Source organism: Gasterosteus aculeatus, chromosome 15 (assembly GCF_964276395.1).
Source record: "Gasterosteus aculeatus chromosome 15, fGasAcu3.hap1.1, whole genome shotgun sequence".
Classification (NCBI taxonomy): Eukaryota; Metazoa; Chordata; class Actinopteri; order Perciformes; family Gasterosteidae; genus Gasterosteus; species Gasterosteus aculeatus.
In genome coordinates, this window is record NC_135703.1 from 5,553,182 (window position 1) to 5,565,331 (window position 12,150).

Genomic DNA, 12,150 nt, shown 5'->3' on the forward strand with positions numbered 1-12,150 from the left:
TTCCAGGTTGAAGCTCCATCCACTAAATATGTTACAGGTCAAATATTCTCTTCTGCAGTTTGAGTATTTTGGGCGTTTCCGTAAATGCCCTCCAGAGGTCTCAGGAACAAAGAGGTAGGGAAAGTAGTGTGTATGAGACCACTGCCTCCAGCTGCTATCTGCTTAGCATCTCGCCATTTGTGTTTTGCAGCCCAAGCTACTCTCATTTTTTCTTTCTTTCTTTAATTTAGTCCACGGTTTATGCTCTTTAAAGTGTGGATTGTAAATGTAAGAGTGCCATGTGGCTCCCTGTCGCTACAATTATCAGTTGATGGTATTGAACTAAAAGAAAATGCAGTAGAGTATATGAATGATCATTTGGACCTGGTCCATAAAATGTTGCTGTCAGAATATTAACCGTCAAACTCTTTTCTCCTGACAGAGATTGATGCTGGTCCTGGTGTTGCTGTGAATCCTGCTGTTGCTGCTGTTGCTGTGAATCGTGGCGTTGCTGCTGGTGCTGCTGCTGGTGTTTTTTTACTTGCTATCGTCCTACTTTGTGTCTTGGCAAATTTAAAAAAAACTTTTCCAGGTATTTTTACATTCACATTTACATTCACACTATACAAATATGAATTGTCCTAATCTGGCACTGTATGAATAATACTCTGTTTTGATTTGATATTTAGCTGGAACCCGGACAGATGCATCCTCTGCTTGAAGAACAGTGACCCAAAAACGTCTGAAAGGGAAGCCAGCAACAGGAAGACGTTGTGCTTTTCAAGGGTTGTCAACAATCTTTAACTGTAACATTATTGACAACAATGTACTGCCTCGGATACATACATGATTTTATAATACGGTTGCCAGTGACCATTATGAATAGCATAGTAAACCTCCACTTTTGTCCTTTAAACCCAATTCAGTACCCAGAGCCTTTAACCACTCATAACAAGAGATTCTCCCCAAAAAGTTTACACAAAACATGTTTGCTCACTGTTAAAACTTGAAATGACAGCTTTATGCGTGCACTGATATGGAGCGCTCAGGTCACTGGACACGGTACTGTACATGGGTCAATAATGTACACCCTGTGACTCACTCTCAACCAATCAGAATGCTGGATTTCACCTACCCGTATTATAACATACTACGAGTGTTATTCGTTTACTGGATCATATTCTGCAGCACTCCTTATTTGTGTTGTGCATTCATGTCACATGTTACTGTTACCAAGATTGTGTTAGTAGCTGAAACCTCTGCTACAGATCTTTTAATCACATCCATTACAATCAGAAATAAGGCACGATACACAGTTTTCTGCAGACATGTATATAAATGACTGGATATGCCAATCCGGATTCATCCACCGCACAAAGAATTCACATGTGGCCTTTTATCAGAGTCATATTTGGTGAGATCTTCTGTTATTTCCCTCAGCAATATTTCATCTCAGCATTTACCAGTCTCAGCCTTTATGCTAATCACACAGCCAATAATGAGCAAACAGGAAAACTCACATTTCTTCTAGCGCACTTTTAAGGACCAAACCAGGCCACATTTTCGGTACTAAGAAAAACTACCATTTGGAAGCCAGAGTTTTTAGTTTATATTATTTATCGTGCATCCATCCTCACCCTTGTCTGCCCCGACATATTGAAGGAAAAGCTATTAATGTTTTCATATAGATATTGTAGTATAGTGTAGCCACCAAACCACGGCACATTTTTGGCATTAAGAAAAAGGACCAAAACCAAGTTTTTGTTTATATTATGTATTGTGCGTCTATCTTCACCATTGTCTGCCACGGTGTTGTGAATCTGTTGTGCCATATTTGCTTTTTATATTGTGAACCCTTCAATAAAATAAAACCGTATGGTGTTGTACCAAACCAAAGGGTTTAAACTTTCTTTTACATTTATTTATCCATATTCTATTCTGAATAAAATATAAGTTCATGAAATTTGTAAATGATTGCATTCCTTTTTATTCACAATTTGTACAGTCTCCCAACTTTTTTGGAATGGGGTTTGTATCTTGTGTGCATCTCCACTTTGCTGCCGCAATCCGGTAAATTTCCCCACTCCGGGACTAATAAAGTAATATCTTAACAGAACTATTCTGATTGTTATACCATTGGGATCATCATTTTCTGCCATATGTCTATGGGTGCTGCACTGTAGGATTTTAGTAGACCACTGAATTGCCTGTTAATCTTTGCATGCAGGTTTTTGGCCGTAATAAACTATGTTCCATCCACAGAACGTAAATACGCACGTATGCACAGTTGCAGACACGGATGCTTTCTCTAACTGATGAAGCAAAATGGTTTTCATACATTTTTCATGGACCCTTTTAATTGTCAATTCAGAGGTTGAACGTAAAAAAAACAAACTTCACCAAATTAAATTACAACAATGCCACAGGAATTTCACACCTTTGAACTTGGACGGCGCCCCGTCCGACCTGACTTGCGTGCGTGCACGTTCAGGATTCAAATACCCGTGCGCGTGGCCGACAGCCCGAACGCCTGTCACGAGCAGCAAGTAGTTTGATTTTCTTGTTGGCGGATTTTCAATAGCAGGTGAGTTCTATTTTACCACACGTTTCAGCGGCGCATTAATGCAAAATATGATACGTCACCTTTACATACCGCTTACAGTTTTCCATTTAATACGCCGATTTGTTGGTTACCGTTTTGGGCGGCTAGCTGGCAAGGTTAGTTTGAATGAAGCTATTGCTGCTAGCTAGCTAGGGGGCTAGCTAGCTGGCTAGCTAATGCCCGCCGAGAAGTTAACGTTACGTCCCTGCTGTGAACCGCCTTCAATGTCGGATTTATTTTACTTATATATGAAATAAAGTTTCTTCTTATGACGAGTTCTTATGACGAACTTAAATATGAAGTTGAAGATACAGCGACATTTGCAAATTACCAACCTCACTAGTTGAAACTTTGGGCTTTATTCCATACGAATTGAGACAAGGTTTCCCTCAATTTATCATAGGAAAAGTGCAAATTGTTAATGACATTAGCTGCTAACATCAGTAATATAGCTAACTTCAGTTAGCATTGTAGCACTTGACATTAATGAAAGCTTATGCTATTTCCAGCCGATATTTTGAAACTCTTAACTATGCCAAATTATATTAATCAAAGCCTGTCTTTTACAATGCCAAATGAATAATAAATAGATACACCACATATTCGTGCCCTTTGTGTTACCCGAACCAAATTTGGTCTGGTAACTATTTGCTTTTTTGTTTACGTTTAAATCGTGTAGTGTTTCGATCGGTGGTAGTTGAGCTAATCCTGACCGCAGACCTTTAGAAGAATTCAGCTGTGTGTGAAGTTATTACGGATTTAGTCTTAAATGGATTCAAGGTTAGGTTTTTAGAGACTTATTGCTTCTTTTTATGTAGGTTGAGGAATACATACATACATACATGGATGAATATATTTGTTTAATACTCAATCACGGGCTAATATTGAGGTAAAATATTTGAATTCATGATTCAAATTAAGTTTTGTTTTACTCTTGATTTAACATTCATTAGTATTCAAATGTTTGCCTAAATGATGATCTGAAGGTAGTTAACTGACAACCTGTTTCTTCTTTTCAACAGACATGGATAAAATACCAGCATTGGCCACTGACCTTTCCAATAGGTTTGATCGACCAAAGCCCCTGAAACCCCTGTCCATATATTCCAGGATGGTCATGTGTAAGCAGGAGGCCAGTCTGAGACAGAGAAAGTTGTCAGATCCTTTTATAAATTATACAGTTGAAGTGGTAAACAAAAAACGAAAATCACAGAATTTGAGTTTTAATGATGGCTATGAGACGCCAGTGAAAAACCTCTGTAGTCCGAAGGACTTGTCCCCAGACCTTGGGTGTTTCATGGACTACAACAGCCCTCCTGCAACAGGTGACTCTGTGTCACCGTTAGCCGTCTCCTTGCCTGCTTCGTTAAATGTGCCACAAACTATTAAGATTGAGATTAAAGAACGTGCATGTTCCCAGCTACCCTCGCCGCCTTTGGAGTGTGGGTCCTCCACAGGGCGAGGGCTTGATGGGGGATCTGTACCACACAGTTTGAGGTGTGACAACGTCCCCTTAAATCTCGCATCTGCTTTCGACTGTGATAGTGAAGACCTCTTGTGTCTCGACGGCCGCGTAGACCGCCGCGAAAGTCAGACGAGCGACGCATTTCAAAACCGCGTGTCTCGTGTTGTAAGTGTGCCGGTGATGGAGGCTCAAAACCTTCATGTGGAGACTTTGGAAGGTGATGCTGAGGAGTCATGGAATATTGGCCGCCCCCTATTCGAGTCGTCCATCCAAGCGATGCTGGGTGGAGAGGAAGACACTTTAGACACAAGTTACGAGACTACGTTACCCCTCCAAGTTAAGGTAAGCCCACGTGCAACAGATTCATGTCTTTATATTTATCTTTTATTTTACTGAGCTCGCTTGGTACAAATCCCAGTGTGCGCACAGCATGTTAACGCGCACAGCGCGTGCACTTTTTCAAGGTGAAATCAGTGGTCGTGGCTCCCGTTCAGCAGACCTCCAGCAGTAAAACAGCAGCCCCTCCTCTGCAAGAGCGGAGCGCTCAGCCCGACGAGCCCGGCCCACGTGAGAGCAGACGCTTCCAGACTGCCCGGTCCGACGGCGCCGCTGGGAGCAAAAGGTACTGTAGTGGCGTCTGTCACTAGGGGGCGCTGCATGACCACGTCTAACACAATGTGGATGTTCAGGCTGTAGCTTGATTTGTAAGGACAACTATGTCTACAGCTGATAATAGTTACGCCATCTGCCTTTTCCGCGTCTACGTGTCAGTATTTGTGCATTGTTTTGTGTTCACTACAGTCCGTGTTTTGTCTCTGAACCGAGAAATGCTGTGTGTGGCTGAATTTGTCTCTTTCAGGCCGGCGATCTTTGACCGAGAGAGGGACTTGGAGCATCAGAAGAATCTGTATGTCCATTCCGTCACCAGACACATGAAAGAGCATCAAGGGTCAAATAAAGGTACGAAGACTTGTATTGGATTTTTTTATATAGCGATGCTGTAATGCACTTTCAAAGCTTTAATGTGAGTTAAATGTAGATAAAAATAAACACTGTGTGGATGAAACGCCCATCTATGTGTTCTGAAGTCATGACTGAGCTGGTGAACCTGATGAACCATGTAGCCGACCAGAGACCAGGCACTTGTGGAAGACCGTGGCAGCATCCCTCTGACCTCACACGCCGGTACGTCCTACATCGTTTCCTTGTAGTTCTGAAGAGGTGTGGATGTTAAAGTAGTCCTAAGGCACACCTGTTTTATCCAACGTCAACCATGTGGCTCTGGATTTGTGCTTGTAGGAACTACCAGAGACGGTTTGGCAACGTGATTCCAAAAATGACCCTCCTTGAGTGGTACTCCCAGAAGAATCCACAAAACAAGCGCTTTGCAAAGATCCCAACATTTTTTCAGAGGAGCCCGTTTCCCTAAATAGGGAGTGGACTGTCTTGAAAACCGATGGCACTAAAGATCATTAAAACATATCTAATTTGTGTAGCAGCTACCTCCTGTCAGTGTTTGCTCGCTCCTCCTTTCTTTGGTTGAATCTGCTTTGTGGGTCTTTTGTTTGTCACTATCTTGTTTGAACTATGCTGTCATGTATAAGCAAATTAATGCATGTTTTTGATGTTTTTGCGATTATGCCTGGGGAAAAAGCAAGGGTTTAAAAGCATGTTGAATGCCTTGCATTTTTACTCAATTTGAAAATATGCATGTTTTAATATGTATTTAAAAGTGTTTTGTAATACTGTTTGAAATGTTCGCTGCTTTTTTTTTGCTAGTTCAAATGTATTCCATCCATGTTTCCAGTCTGTTTTGATTAGAACCGTCCATGTGTGCACGGTCAGGTTTATTATTTGTTCTTATTGTGCCCCCCACATTAGCACAGTGTTGATTGAAAGTGATTCTTTAAAAAGAAGGTAAATTCATCTTTTAACTAACCTAACTAATTTGATAGTCCACAAACCTCTGAACACTTAGTAACTTGTATAATGTTTTAATAAACTGTTGAGGTCAGTGATTTACAACAAACCAGAAACCCCTTGAGCTCTTTTAAAACTGCACTTCTGAGAGCCACAGAAACTATTCCCTCCTCTTTGTGAGGTCGGTAGACGTTTCCGATCGTTTGAAAACCTGAGCAAGAAGCTTAACGTGACCTTATGCTGTCAAATGTTTGTAGTTGTTGATGTGAATTAATTTTGTCTGCACTGAAGTTGAAACCTGAAAATATAATTCTAAAAAAAAATGTTTGTGTGGTGGAGTGTATTATTCCCACAATAAAGCTGTGTTCAACACCCTCGTTCTGAGTGCAGCACCCAGGTACAGGCAGACAGGGGGGGCCCCCGGGGGACCCAAATACAGAGAACTAATCCTCACGGGTCCCATTGGTTGAATAATGCAGGCTGTGAAACTCCGGAAAGGCCGAGGAGTGACCTGTCAGCCTGAAGGGCAGCAGCGACCCCCTCCTCCCCCCTCAACAGCATCCAACAATGTTTTGCCCTTCCATCGTGAGCGGGGGCGCGGCTCATCGAGATGGAGGTCGTGTCTTCCCGCTCAGGAGTCCCACTGCCTCTTTCCGACGTGCTCAGCCAAGCAATCGAGTCCATTATTGGCACGTCGATGAATAGATGCACATAATCTGATGAGGGATTTAAGTACAAGCTGCTGACATGACCGTAAATGTAAGTTTCAATTACCCCCGATTATTGTGTTTGCACAGTCCGTTCCTCCCCAGTACAAGGACTTTGTAGGTATGTGCTTTTCTTTTGATGGAGAAGACTCTTGACAGTCTGAGGTCCACATGTATTATTCACTCTCTTCAAAAAAATATGTCCCCACCCTGACCTGTTGGGCAATCTCATGCTTTAGTTAACATAGACTAGTGGAAAATATTCCGATGTTTTATTTTATTGAAGCATACACAAGTAAACACACCATACTCTTCGTAATGTGAAGTTTCGTAACCTTGTGCATAATAATTGAACCATGCTAGCCCTCATTAAGCAGAGACCTGCGCACACTTCATGCATATAAACATGAGGTCATCTTCCCACGCCGGCCTTCTTTGTGGATCTCATTCCCACATTTCAAGAAGCCAACATAAAAGGTTTCAGCTTCCAGCCGTCTTTAGGAGTCTGATACAAAATATATGCAGTGTTAAATTGTCTCTGACGTGAGAACACGTCACGCTGAAAGTCCCCAGCGGGCCGCCGGCCTCCAAAGGCCCCAGTGGAATGTTGAATTCTTACTGTGTGGTCGACCGGCGAATTCTTCTGCAGGGAGCGGCTCCATGTCCTCACACCTTTACCTACTTTAGTCCGTTTATCCACCAGGCGAGTGTGAAATGTGCAGACACTTGATAAGATGACCCACATTGATTTTCAACTTTCAACAATCTTTTTTTTTTTTTTGTCCAGTGATGTGCTGACAACCGGGTGATGAAACGCGGGACGTCTCCGGCGCTCTCTCCCCCTCCCTCCCTCTCCTCAGGGTGACGCAACGTAGTAGAAATAGAACAGTAGAGGAGCGCTATGAAACGAAAGGACTTTAACAGCAGTGTGTTAACAAAGACAGGTGGCCTACATTCCCAACAACAACAGTAGAACCCTTTTACATTTGGATTCTATACATTTCCCACATTAGTCATACTCCGTGAAAGGCTCTTGAAGCCACCAAAAGAAGAATTTGAATATAAAATGTATTTACACACCAATGGCCAGATAGTCAAACTTAAATCAGGTCGTCCACAGGTCGTCCGTGTTCTCTCCTTTTACTTTGCACACATATTTGACAACATGACAGAATGGTAAATTATAATATATAATAGTTTTTAAGGCAGTACTTCTAAGTTTGAATCAGCCCTCAAACACGTCATCTGCTTTCACCAAACAGTTTTGCTCGTGGAATACAGGGAACAGTCTGACTGATTTGTGGAAAAAGTCTCAGCAGAAGCCCTTCTGTCTCTCGGTTCATGACGTCATGAGGAGGCGTCTGGGTGGAACGTCCTTTTTTTCGGATCATGCCCTCCATCAGTTTGTCCAAGAGACTTTCAAAGACTGCTTTGAACAGTTCAGTCCCCTGCAGACGAGGTTCCGGGTGCATCCGCTCGTGTCCGTCTGAGCATAGCGTGTTGGGAGGTCGAGCTGTTGACGAAACAGGCTGCCGAGTTTGAGTCCTTGCTTCCTGTTATTGCTGTAAGAGGCCAGTTCTCCACCCACAGTCATAGAGTCCATACCCCCCCCCCCCCCCCCCCCCGCTATCTTAAAGTCCACTCACTTGTCACATTACGCTTCAAAACACCCTCAAAGAGAAAGACGCGAGGAAATACTAAAGGGCCGACGTGGAATGTAACAGTTCACAAATCTATAATAAGAGCATGAGAGAAGAGGGCCGAAGCAGACGGGACCAAGACGATCGTCCCCGTGTGGACGTGCCTTTTATTACGCGCTGCGTCCTTTCTGACTGGGTGAGTCAGCTCTGGCGTCATCGCTGCACATTCTGTGAAATGGCTCCCGAAAATGAGCCAGGTGGCGTCTGGGTTGTCAGAGGAGGGGGGGGGGGATCGGAGCGCTAGGATTAAATCATTTCCCACGGGAGTACCTGCCTGAAGGGAGGAGGGGGTTTGAAAAAGGAAAAAAAAAAGATGAATACCATAATAAACCACAGGACTGCTGCGGCAATTTATTTTAAATGAAGAAAAATTCAATAATACACTTGAGTGATCTAGAGTGTTTATTCCTGAAAGCGTAGAAAACAGAATATAATGTCGGTGGGAAATAAGGTGAGGGAAGATTAGATTGAAGTACAGGGAACACATTTCGACAAAGCGGGTGCAGCTCAGAGCCACCCGGTGACGGGACATGTCTGTGGTTGTGTTGATAGTGTGCGGAAAGAAGGTGAGAAGAGCGAGGTGACGGGGGAGGGGGGGGGAGGGGAGGGAGAGGATGAAAAGGCCTCTGCCTCAGTCCGTAGGCTTTGGTCCCATTGGGGTTGGTTCCTGTCTGCAGCCTCCGCGCCTCTCTGGAGCCTGACCTCTGACCTCACGGAGCCCGGCACGCCCTCTGAAACCTCTCGCCCCCACGGACGGCCCCCAGCCGGGTCGCCCCGGATCCCGCCGGGGTCACGCAGCCTCGGCGGCGGGCCCTGCGGCAAAGCCGCGGAGGCGGCGGGGGGGGGGCAGGAGTCCCGGGGGGGGCTTCAAAAAGGGGGAGGTGGGAGGGGGGCCCGCTTTGTTTGGCTAAAGAGAAGGCGTTCTGGCAGTCACACCTCAATGATGTTGACGGATGGCATCCTGTTGTTGTTGTTGTTGTTCTTGGGGAACTGTGGGAGGAGAGGAGAGGAAGATGACAGGTCTGAGGGAGGCCGGACGACTCGCGGGAACCAAACGATGAGCGAGGATGCCGCCGCACCGAGACGGATACAGATACAGATACATTTTACATTTTCAGATACGTTTATCTGAATTGGAATGGAAAATAAATCCATTAGTGGCCCGGGATCATTCACCTGCCCGCCGTTGCTGTGGGGGGGGGAGAGGTGGGTTATACCTTACTGCGCAACAGCCCCCCCGTCGGATGCTCAGGAGTGCTGCACTCGGAGGAGTTTTTGGCTTTGTCCTTGTTGTTGTTGGGCTCGTTGTCTTTGATTATGTCGTACTGGCGACAGAAGAGAGCGATCACACCTGGGAGGGGGGAGAGGGGGCGGGGGGGAGGCGTGACATAAACACTCCTGTTTCTCGTATATTCTGGTACTTTTGACACTTGGTGTGATGCTTGATGAGCGGTTTGGTCCTCACCTGCCCACATGATGAGCACCACCACGATGATGATGAGCTCCCCCGCCCTCAGCTGGGTGGTCTGGCCCACTTCTTCCATCGTCACCTCGTCTGGGGGAGTCAAGGGGGCGACAGGTTTAACTTAATGCTGTTGAGAGCGGATTATGATTTGAACTAAGAATTGGTCCTATTCTGTATTGTGGTTGTAACACGGTGGAGAAACCAGCGTCATCATCTATCGTTGGATGATCTGCTCCCGTCACGCGGGATGTTCATTCATCGGTGTCCATAATTAACAGCGACATGTCACATTAAATTGTCTCTTGGTGTTGCCAACATGACCTGAAGTTTGGATAATTCTCCTTATTCAGTGGCAGCCCGCTATATTCTGCATCCAGTTGCCAACGTTTCCCCGTCTTGAGGCAAGTCTCGTTCTGCAACAAGGAGGCAATCGGCTCTAAACAGCAAAGTGATTCCAACCTATCAGCAGAAATGGTTTCCCATGTAATTGTGATTCTAACTGAGCCTAATAAATTAATTTCCCCAGCTCGCTCTATCACAGAGTGAGGCACGCAGGGCCCGTGAGCGGACGTACTCTTTTTTTGGAAACAGTTAGAGGTCTACTTCATTACGCTTAAGAGCGTGAACTCCCTCACACGGCCCTTCAGGGCTGGTGTTTCCGTTCCACAGCTGGCTCATTCCCTGAATGCTCAGATCTCAGTTTAGACAGTAGACATCCATGAGGAAGATGGCCTCTCTCATGCCAGCTGGTCTTCACCTGTCGCTGCCATGTGTTAAAATGCAGGGAGCAGGAGCACGCGGGGGGAGGTGCAGGTTTGAAAGTGATGATCTTCGAAAGACAGACTTTAGACAGCCGGGCATCTTGATGTGAATAAACACAGGCAGACCATCCAGATGTGAGCGCTTAGGAGGACGGGTTCTGTGAGGGCCCCTCGAAGTCAGAAGATCACACAGAGGCAGAAGATGAAGGGAACGGACGAGGCTTCATCCAGGACGCTGGAGGACCTTCGCACTACAGCGCGATGCCGAGATCAAGGGACGGGGCAGGGACGACTGAGGGGTGTCCTCGCCGGAGGACTTACTTATTTGGACTCATGCGTTTCTTTTAGTACTCACTGTTCAAAGGAGGATTTTTCTATGTTTTACAGGATAGAATTTATATTATTCTCCTATCTGGCGGCCAACGTTTGAATTTTAAGAGGAAAAACGGCGTCCCAGTGTGGCAGGAACTCCTCGCTCCAGTAGAATTTAGCAACAAGCCTTTCTGCGGATCGATCGGCCTCCGCGGGTGTCTGCGGTCTTCATGCCGAGCTCGGCTACACATGTCCTGACTGAACACGGATTGCTCACTCGAGAAATGAATAGCGCTTTTCTTTTGATGTATTGTGTTGCATCCCTCCTGGTCGCTCATGTGGCTGTTTTTACTTCAGTGGCCACAAAGAGAAATGAAAAAGTGGTTTTGTTCCCCCTATTGGATGCAACAGAAGGATGCTGTTGGAAGATATCTCATAGTATTTTACTGCAGCCCTGTTTTGAGAATAAACTCTTATCTTATTCTAGAGACGTTCGCCTTTTTTCTAGCTATTTTTTCTGTTTTTGACAAATGTTGTGCACCAATATAATCCTTTCTAATGACCAATTAAACACTTTTCTTTATCAATGTGCAGAATGATGAGCAGGTGGTTTCATTTGTCCCGACTAAAAAGAAAATCATCCGTGTTCAAAGTTAGATTTGAACACATCCTTCGCCTCGACGAACATATATGCAGATCTAAGATGTGAAGTGGTTGTTGGAGCGAGTGATGGTGAGACAAGGCAGCTAGACTGATTCTTTCCAAAAGGTGAAAGAGAATGTCATTGGTGGAATGTAATTAAGTACATTTACTCAAATACTGTATTTAAGTTCAAAATCTACTTGTACATTTTGATGCTACTTCTACTCTGCTACATTTCAATATTGTTCTTTGTACTGCAATACATTTGTCTGATTGCTTTACTTTTTTCAGATCATCATATTCAGAGGTTTTTCACTTGCCAATATCACTTGCATAATGTTGGGTTTCTACATCAATGCTCTGAAATAACATAATGGTGTATTTTCCTATTTTCACTCTTGGCCATGAAAACAGAAAAATTCGATATAACTGTACGTATGTTCCTCTTTTCGCTCTCGGGCCGTGTGCTGTGAGACACTCGCTGAGTGTCGAGTGATGAGTTGGAGGAGCTGTTGTGTCTTTGGGGCTTTTTGAATGCAGCAGCGGAGAGAATCACCAATGCAACCAAAGCGCACGAGCGCGTGCAGAAAGGGACGA

The 12,150-nt window shown here is 44.7% G+C and overlaps 2 protein-coding genes and 1 long non-coding RNA gene across 4 annotated transcripts in view; 2 read left to right on the forward strand and 1 right to left on the reverse strand.

Moving 5' to 3' along the window:
- The first annotated feature begins 78 nt into the window (after positions 1 to 78).
- Positions 79 to 1,689, forward strand: LOC120832697 (uncharacterized). The gene is made up of 3 exons (XR_013452800.1): positions 79 to 114; positions 422 to 571; positions 669 to 1,689. It is a non-coding gene; the product is annotated as an uncharacterized LOC120832697 (long non-coding RNA).
- Positions 1,690 to 2,340: 651 nt separating this feature from the next.
- On the forward strand, positions 2,341 to 6,344 carry kop (askopos). The gene is made up of 6 exons (XM_040199174.2): positions 2,341 to 2,563; positions 3,604 to 4,388; positions 4,511 to 4,668; positions 4,906 to 5,006; positions 5,135 to 5,231; positions 5,346 to 6,344. The coding sequence occupies exons 2-6, from the start codon at positions 3,606 to 3,608 to the stop codon at positions 5,473 to 5,475; spliced, it is 1,269 nt and encodes a 422-aa protein (XP_040055108.2). The 5' UTR covers positions 2,341 to 2,563; positions 3,604 to 3,605; the 3' UTR covers positions 5,476 to 6,344.
- Positions 6,345 to 8,764: 2,420 nt separating this feature from the next.
- Positions 8,765 to 12,150, reverse strand: part of fndc5a (fibronectin type III domain containing 5a) — a 13,776-nt gene continuing 10,390 nt past the window's right edge. The window contains exons 4-6 of one of the 2 annotated variants that reach the window (XM_040199184.2): positions 9,839 to 9,928; positions 9,591 to 9,724; positions 8,765 to 9,363 (exon numbers count right to left, since the gene is read on the reverse strand). In XM_040199184.2, the coding sequence (XP_040055118.2) occupies positions 9,304 to 9,363; positions 9,591 to 9,724; positions 9,839 to 9,928 (284 nt within the window). In that variant the 3' untranslated portion in view covers positions 8,765 to 9,303. Of the gene's footprint in view, positions 9,364 to 9,549; positions 9,725 to 9,838; positions 9,929 to 12,150 lie in introns of both variants that reach the window. The other variant, XM_040199185.2, reaches the window with a different exon arrangement.